The sequence below is a fragment of the Helobdella robusta genome, assembly GCF_000326865.2.
Source record: "Helobdella robusta unplaced genomic scaffold HELROscaffold_25, whole genome shotgun sequence".
Lineage (NCBI taxonomy): Eukaryota > Metazoa > Annelida > Clitellata > Rhynchobdellida > Glossiphoniidae > Helobdella > Helobdella robusta.
This window is the reverse complement of record NW_008704310.1, coordinates 2,231,409-2,240,574: the sequence shown is the minus strand read 5'-3', so window position 1 is coordinate 2,240,574 and position 9,166 is coordinate 2,231,409. Positions and strand designations below refer to the sequence as shown.

The following is a 9,166-nucleotide window of genomic DNA, read 5'->3' as shown; positions in this document are numbered from 1 at the left end:
TTCCTCATCTTTAAAGATTGGCGTTTGTCGGAAGTTGTTGGATTAAACTTTTCCTGACAAATTTAAACAGAACTTTCGGAAGACATGTTACGTACCTCGACCAACGATTTATGCAAACAACTGGGATGTGTGCTTGAATGATTTTAATATTGTTCCTTGACATTGAAGGGATGTCAGATGATTCAAAGCTGCGGTTTGTTGTGTGTTCTTTTATTGCTTTAAGCGTCGGTTTGTTGTTGTTGGCGTCAGAAGCATAATGTCGATTTTAATAAAGTCGCTGAACGATTCGCTCCACAGGCATTTTAGCTCCTCATTTCCATTGGCTTTTAAATAGTTGCGAAGTTTGATCCTCAAGAATTCGGTGTAATGTTTGAGAGATTTAACATTTAATCCACCCAGTTTGAAGGAAAGTGTTAAGCTCTTTGACAGGCAATTACTGATTGGCAATGACAGCCACATTCTCACTGCTTCTACCACCAAGGGGTCAAGGCAGCTGCCAATCCAGGTCAACGAGACATCGTATGTCCTAAGCTCAAAAACCAGTTGCGATGGTATGTATCGTCTTAAGATTTAGAGTTTCCATTGTGCTGACGTATTTAATTCGCCGATCACCGACAACAAGTCTTTTAATTTACTGATTAGCATTTTCTTGGCTTCTGTGCCCTTTCCTTCAAAGTCATATATTTTGCCGAGGTATATGAAGTGCCCCCTATTTCGACTTGAATAGTTCCATCGTCTATGGTCAGCTTTGGAAGGAACTGTTTGTAAACAGCATTTTTTTCCTTATGCCGAATGATGAGCATTTATCTAATCTTATTTGTTACACCAAGCCTGGTTGATGTTGATCAACTTTTGAGCACTTTCCGTGCTATTAGCAATAATTGCCGTATCATTGGCGAACTGCATCCATGCTCTTGTTTTCAAGTTGGCTCAGGTCCCCAATTGTAGCCGTATTGTTGATATTTAGGCTTTTCCAGTGTTTTCATTAAGGGGTTTAAGCATAAATTGAACAGCAGAGGCGAAAGGGGGTCCCCTTGGAGCACGTCACGTTTGACCCAGATAGGAGGTGTAAGTTGATCGCAACCCGAAACTGATATGATGTAGTCTGCGTATGTGAATTTTATTAAATCAGCGATCATTGGCGGTATATGATGATGGTCCAGGGATTAGGTCGTGGCTGACCTCGCTGAAAGCGTTTTTTAGATCCAACAAAAATCCAACAAAATGACAATTGTTGTTTTTTGATGTTTTTTAGCGTCATTGATCATGTGTGATAAAACCTGGTTATGTTCAGTCAGTCCATCCACCTTTGAATAAAAACCTTTTTGGATGTTTTTATTGATGAGGTTGTTCGATTCTAAAAAGTTGTTCTTTTTATTGTTAATGCAAGATGAAAATATTTTATAGAGCGTAGGTTGAAGTGTTATGAGTCGGAAGTTGGCCGGATCATGTGCGTCACGTTTTTTGTGAATAAGTAATGTGAAGCCTTTCTTCCAGCATGATGGGATTCTAGGGGACAACCAAAATTGCGCAATATGGGACATCTTTTAAAAGGAATAATTGAGATCTGGTCTAGCGGACATGGTGATGATTTTGATCTTATTTACTGATTATTGTAGATATTTTGTTGTAAGTAGGAGGATTGACGTTGCAGGGTATTGTGGGCGCTGGTGCGTTTTGTGCCCAAATAGGGAGTTGATATTTCTTGTTGTTGATGTTGTTTAGAATATTTAAGAAATATTTTTCACAATCGATCGAGCTGAATAATGGTGTCATATTTTTTGTTGTTGCAAATATTTTTTTCGTTGTTTTAGTTGAGTGGTGATTGTAGATTTTTTCCCTTTATGTTTAGAAAGTTTTATTGACAGTAGCTTAGAACGGAGGTTTTTACTGGTGTTGACGATCTGGTTGTCGACGTTGTGGTTGTGTTGGCCTAATATTTTTAGTAGCTTTAGCTTTTTTTTTAGTTCCTTTACCGATTTGTGATTTGTTTGTAGTGGTAATAACTTGATATCGCGTAGTTCAGTTTGTGATTTGTATTCTGTTACCAATCAATAAAAAAAAACCAAACAATCATATGAAAAACAATAATAAGAATAAGAAAGTTATGAAGTCAATATAAAATATAATTAACCAAAAAATTTATAAATGAAATACGCACTTGCATTCAACCATAAATGGGTAATGAAATAATCAATCCAAGTCAATCATACATATTCTCAGTCATTACTGATAAAAAATAAAACAAATACATATTTTTACCTATATTTATGCTCATATTTTTACCATATGATAATTATTACATTAACTTCATAATAATGAGTATTATAAATGTTGCATAAGTAATTCTCTCATTAATCCACTCCCATCCATCCATGAAAAATTCTTATTCAATCATACTAATAGATTAAAAATCTCAAACCATTTCTACTTATCAACACACACATCCAATTGAACCGTCAGTTTAAAAGTATCACCTATATTGAAATTTAGCATCACCCCAAAACAAATCCAAACGAGATTTAAAAACACTTGTATTTGGAGAGTCAACAACAGATTGCGGGAGTCTATTCCAGTCTGCGACTACTCTGTTACAAAAAAAAATATTTTCTAACATCCTTGTGAGATAAACCTGTTGACAACTTCATATGATGCCCTCTAGTTCTCCCATCATTATTGAGCAACATGAATTATTATTGATATTTAATCTAAGGAGTTTGACTTGACTTGCATTTGCGAATGATTGATGATGAATGTTGGGGTGTGAACAGAGCATAGAAATGATGGATCCGGCAGAGTGTGGATCCAATTTGGCAAACGAAACTTTTTGGTGGGCTCATAATTTAAAATATTTTTGAAGAATTTTTCACATTCTACAACGTTGAACAAAGGTAGCGAACTATTTGATGGGTTAAACAGCTTTTTACAAATAGGCTTGTTCTGATCAACAGATGAAATTGTTTTTGTTTCCAACGTGCCATAGTTTGAAGTGAAGTAGTCATATATTAGTGATTGAAGACTGTTGGTGAAGTTGTCGATGTTGTTGACATTGGGTAGATTTGCCCCCTGCGAATGGAAGTACGCGTTTCGCAGTTTTGGGCAGTTTTAAACCAGAAAGTGGTGTATCTACCTTTTCAGTATTCGGTGTTATTGAAGGTAACTCCAAGTTAACATTTATAAAGTTTTTAAAACAATACGGACATTTACTTGCATTAATTGTTAAAATTGAGTTTAAAATCAAAAATAAAATAATTAAATATTTAAAATTAAAACTATTTAAAAAATTATTGACCGCCATAATTTTACGCAAATTTCGAACAATTTTCAAACCATTAAACTTTATAAAACAGATTAAAATATATAAAAACAGTGAGTAAGCAGAAATCTGCCAACTCTCATGTTTCAACCTATATAATATATCTATATATATATATAATAGTATATATAATATTATAATAATATATTATATATATTAATAATAATAATGAGAACAGCCTTTTATTTGCATCATGAAATAAAACGTACATGACAAAGAAGAATCATTAAAAGTTAATGGTTATTAAATTTAGTTTGAGTTAATAATGAAGTGAGTAAAATATGATCACTAAAATTTATACAATAATAAAATGGAGTTATTGATAATAAAACTTTTTACTCGTTGCCTAACGCAAGCACGAAAAAGTTTAAAAGCATCAAAGAATGTTATCGATTATTACGTTCACAGTAGATACTGTACGACTGGGTTATTGCTGCTAAAATCAACTTATTTATAAACGAATCTGACCATATTATGTTAATTAATTGTAAGTTTAATTTATTGGAGATATTTCAAATTTTTTAAAAATTATTGTATAATGTTTAAAATGTTTAAAATTGTCTTTGAGGTTGGCCTTGAGCTTGTCTTTGTATTTGTTGATTTTATATTCTTTTGACTTGGCCAAGTTTGTCTCGTAGCATACAGTAAGTTCTAGAACTTCAATGGTGATTCCACGGAGGATGGCAACGTCGGTGCGTATTGATTAGAACAGGGCTGATATCGGAAGTATTTCTTCAATGTCTATATCAGCGTAGATGACACACTCCGGTCGTTTATGTAGTTTTAAAGCGTTGACAACTAGCGCTAGAATCTTGTTGTGTCTTTTAGTGTAGCGAGCCAGTGCTGAAATTGATCCACAATTAGATTACAGATGTTTATTCGTCTGGCTGGCTTTGCAGAGAGGGCAAAGTTGGTTATTCATTTTACCCCATCTAAAAATATTAGTTGGCAGCTGCTGTATGAGATATTTTCTAGTAAATTTGAATAGAGTAGCTGAGAGGTCAGCCAATAATTCTGACCAACGACAAATTTGTTTGATTGTGATGTGTTTTTTGATAGATTTTATTAACACTCCTTGACTTTGTAGAGCCTCAACATGGCTATATTGCGTTTCCCTGCGTTTGTTCAATGTGGTTGACAGTGCTGATTTCAGGGAGTCTGCATTATTTAGAGCATTATCAATTTTACTATAATTGAAGGAAGACTCATGCCAAAGATATCTCATTTCTTTGTTTTCGTTTGTTTTTAAGTAGCTGCGTAGCTTTAATCTCATCATTTCGGTGGAATCTTTCAAAGACTTTATGTTGTGCCCCTTTATGTTTATATAATAATAATAATAATTATTATTATTATTATATTATATAATAATAATAATAATAATAATAATAATAATAATAATAATAATAATAATAATAATAATAATAATAATAATGAGAGCTCTTTTATTTCTTCAAAAGCCAAAATATAAATAAAAATTACAATTAAATATAAAATGATCAAATATTATAATAGTTAAAAGATTAAAATAATGGATAATTTAACATCAATGTTCGTCATTATGAATGTGTACAAAGATGATAAAATAATATAAAAACTAGAGTCAAGCTTTATTTCTGTCACAACATATTGCATAAGTAGATGCTATCGCAAAATTGATTAAGCTAGATCTAAAATCGTCACGCCAGTTTATTTTAGTTTGAGATAAATTGAAGAAATTATAAAGTCCTATTGGCAAAATTTCAAAAGAATTGATTAAAATATTGCAATGTTTAAAATCATTCGATAGGTTATTCTTGAGATTGTTCTTGTACTTATCCACTTTGTAGTTTCTTGATTTGGTGTAATTGGTTTCATGACAGACTGCTAGTTCCAGTATTCCAAACGTTTTTTTGCACAAGATTGCTATGTCTGGTCTGAGCGAGGTAAACAGTTGCGACATAGGGCGGATCGATTCTTCTTCGATATCCGCAAAAATGATTGCTCCAGGCTTGATGCATGACTTGATGTTGTTCAAGATGATGGCAAGTATTTTATTTGGCGATTTAAGTACCTAGTGAGTGCAGACGGCGAACCACAGTTTGATACTACATGCTTATTTGTTTCCTTGGCGTTACAGAGAGAGCATGCTGCGTTGTTCGTTTTTTTTCCATTTGACTAGGTTAGCGTTGGTTGGTAGTTGTTGAATGAGATATTTCCTTGTGAATTTGTATAAAACTTCTGGCAGAGATTTTGTTGCATTAGCCCAACGGGTGATCTCTGAGTCGTGAATGTTTTCCTTAATCGATTTTATCAATGTTCCTTGGCATTGTAGCGACGATAGATGGTTGGAGTCATTTTGGTGTTGACGCTGTTTCAGGACGTTGCACGCCATTTGAATATCGTTGCTTTGGATTTGGTTGTCGACTTTTTTGTATTCGTTCTTTGATTCCTGCCACAGAACTCTCATTTCTTCCCTGGTGTTTGTTTTTAATTGTCCCCGAAGTTTTAATCTCATTAGCTCTGTGTGATATTTTAGCGATTTTATGTTTAACCCTCCACTTTTGTAAGGCAACGACAAAACTTCAGCAACACAACTACTTACGGGAAGAGACAACCAATCTCTTACAGCTTCGCGTATCAACGGGTTTAGGCTGTTACCTATCCAAGTTAGCGAAATATCATATAATCGCATTGGAATAATAATTGAGACGGAATGAAGCGACGTAGGATTTGAAGTTTCCTTTGAGCTGTTGTATTCAAGTCGCTGATTACTTGCAGCATATCCGTTAGTTTCTTTTAGAGTATCTCTTTTTCCTCGACATTTTTGCACTCAAAATCATAAGATTTACCCAGATACTCAAACTTGTCATCGACGCCTATCTGAAGTATTGTTTCGTCGTCTATTGTTAGCTTCGGCAGAAATTGTTCATATGCGCCATCCCGCTTTCGCATCCCGAATGTGCAACACTTGTCGACTCTTATTTTCATGCCAGACCATTTGCACCAGGATTGGTTGAGATTGATTAGAGTCTGAGCACCATCAGAGCTGTTTGTTATAATAGCTGTATCGTCAGCGAATTGCAGCCATGCTCTGGATTTTAGATTAGCCGCAGGGCCCCATAGGTATCCACATTGTTCATATTCTTTTCTTTCCAACATCCTCATTAGAGGGTTGAAACAGAGGTTAAAAAGAAGAGGTGAACTGGGGTCACCCTGCAGCACTCCACGTTTCACAGGGATTGGTGGAGTTAACTGCTCGCGTACTGATACTGTTGTTGAATAGTCAGCATAAATAGAATCAATTAAGTTGCACATCTGGTCCGGTATATGATGGTATTTTAGAACAGATGAGATGAGATCATGATTAACCTCACCAAATGCATTTCTGAGATCTAGAAGGGTGACGATGATCGTTCGATGATGTTTTTTCACATCTTTCATCAGGTGGGTAAAGATGAGTGTGTTCTTTCACTCCGTCCAACTTTGGATAAAAGCCCTTTTGAATTAAGGTGTTGATGAAGCTGTTGTTTTCCAGATATTTGTGTATTCTGTTGTTGAGGCATGTAGAAAAGATCTTGTAGAGAACCGGTTGGAGCGTTATCGGTCTAAAGTTAGCTGGGTCATTGGGGTCATTTTTTTATAGATTAAAATGGTGAAGCCCTTTCTCCAACAGAATAGAATCGTAGTAGACCTCCAGCATTCGACTATTAATTGGTGAAGGATTGTGCGCAGCATAGGGCATTTTTTGAAGACAATTATTGAGATTTGATCGAGCGGACAGGGGGATGCTCTAAGTTTGCATTTTCTAATGACTGTTGCCATTTCGTGGTATGTTGGGGGGTCAATGTTGCATGGAATTGTTGGTTGTTGCAATGTTGGAACCCAGTTCGAAAGGCGAAACTTGTTGTGAAATGGGTCGTGGAGTATGTTGTAAAAATATTTCTTGCAGTCGTCGATGCTGAATGATGGGGTTAAGCTGTTTGATGGATTGAACAATTTTTGCATGTTGACCAGAATTTGACTTTCAGTTGTTTTGTTATGTCGACATGTCTCTCAGTTTTTGCATTTTTCAGTATTCATAACAACAACAATAATAATAATAACAATAATAATAATAATAATGTGAACTCTCTTTTATTTCCAGAAAAACATGAAATATAGTAAAATTAGATAAAAGTCTAATTAAAATCTAATTAAATAAAATGAATAAATAAAATAAATTAAATTGAATTAAATTAAATTAAATACAATAGTATTCTACGATGCTCATCATTTGAAATAAACGAGTACAACGAGATATAGTTAGTTTTAAACGAGCATTTCAAATGTTATTGCGTTCACAGTAGATGGCATAAGATGACGATATTACAGAGTTTATAAGGTTATTATAAAATTGATCTGTCCAAATGTTATTGATTAATGATAAATTTAAAAAATTGCAAATAATAATAATAATGATGATTTTATTCAATCAAATAGCATCTATAATGGAAATAATCAATATAATGAAATTAATTTAATATAATGATACATTGAAATAAAAATTATAATAATAATAATGAAATTAATGAAATCAGTAGTCTACCTCGCTTATCATTTTATACAAATTATTACTAATAGAGAATGTTAGTTTAGAAAAGAAAGGTTCATATAATATTCCTATAGCAATATATTAAATATGATAATGATAAAACCGAGTTTAATAAGTTGTTTCTAAAATGTTCCGACCAAATTAAATCTACTAATGATGACTTAAAAGTATTGTAAAAACCCAATGTTGAAATTTCAAAAGTTTTTATTAAAAGTTTAATATTAATGTAGTTGCTCTTAATTTAAGGTTTTGTGAATATTTATTGATTTTATATTCTCTCGACTTTGACAAATTTGTTTCGTGGCATACTGTTAATTCCAGAATTTCGATTGTGTTATTGTAAACTAGAGCTATATCTGGACGAAGAGATTTAAAAAGTACAGACACTGGGCGAAAATCTTCACCATCTAAATGAGCAAATATTGAAATATCCGAATTTGCGCAGTTTTTAATGTTGTCCAAAATCGTCAAAAAGATCTTATTGTGGCGATTCGAATACTTTTTCAAAGAAGCAACAGAGCTACAGTTGGATAAAACATGTTTGTTCGTCTGACGTGCGATGCATAGTGGACACCTTGGTTCAGACGACCTACCCCATCTAACAAGGTTGGAATTTGTTGTAAGTATAATAATAATGGTAATAATAATGATAAAGACAATAATAATAATAATAATAATAATAATAATAATAATAATAATAATAATAATAATAATGAAACAATAATAATAATAATAATAAAAGGTTAATTAATTTTGTGCCTCACAATTTTGACGCTGTTTTTGCCGCCTTGACAACTATCGTTTCAAAAATTTTAAAAAAATTTTTGTTGTTAAAATTTCTCATTATAATTTCATGTTTCTTTTTCGAATTTATTTGTATATACTTTTAATAATATTAAGACTATAATAATACTAATTAATAAATTTAAATAATTGCACTGACGATGACGGTTTAACGTCGAAAAAGATCTATCTGCAATAATTTGATAAAAAATGTTTGTTAATAAAAACAAAGCTTCAATTTTAAACAGACTCAATCTTGTCGATAAAAATTTACTAAGACAAATTGAAAAATTCGAATACAAGTTGATAAACACTAATAAATCGGTGGAAATTATATATATAAATATATATATATTGGGACGAGGTTTTCAGCTATGCAGATTTCATTGAATATTTTTGCCCGCTTACCATTAATCAACTTTTTAAAAATACACTCAACGATATGGAATTGTTGTAAGTTGTTGTTGTATTTATTGAGAACTAGTGACATAATTTGG

General features: G+C 32.8%; 1 protein-coding gene across 1 annotated transcript; it reads right to left on the bottom strand.

Moving 5' to 3' along the window:
* Positions 1-2,703: 2,703 nt before the first annotated feature.
* HELRODRAFT_173175 (hypothetical protein) lies at positions 2,704-7,300 on the bottom strand (the record flags this gene model as incomplete). Its single annotated transcript, XM_009019785.1, has 2 exons — positions 2,704-3,019; positions 6,987-7,300. The coding sequence occupies 2 exons, from the start codon at positions 7,298-7,300 to the stop codon at positions 2,704-2,706; spliced, it is 630 nt and encodes a 209-aa protein (XP_009018033.1).
* Positions 7,301-9,166: the final 1,866 nt, after the last annotated feature.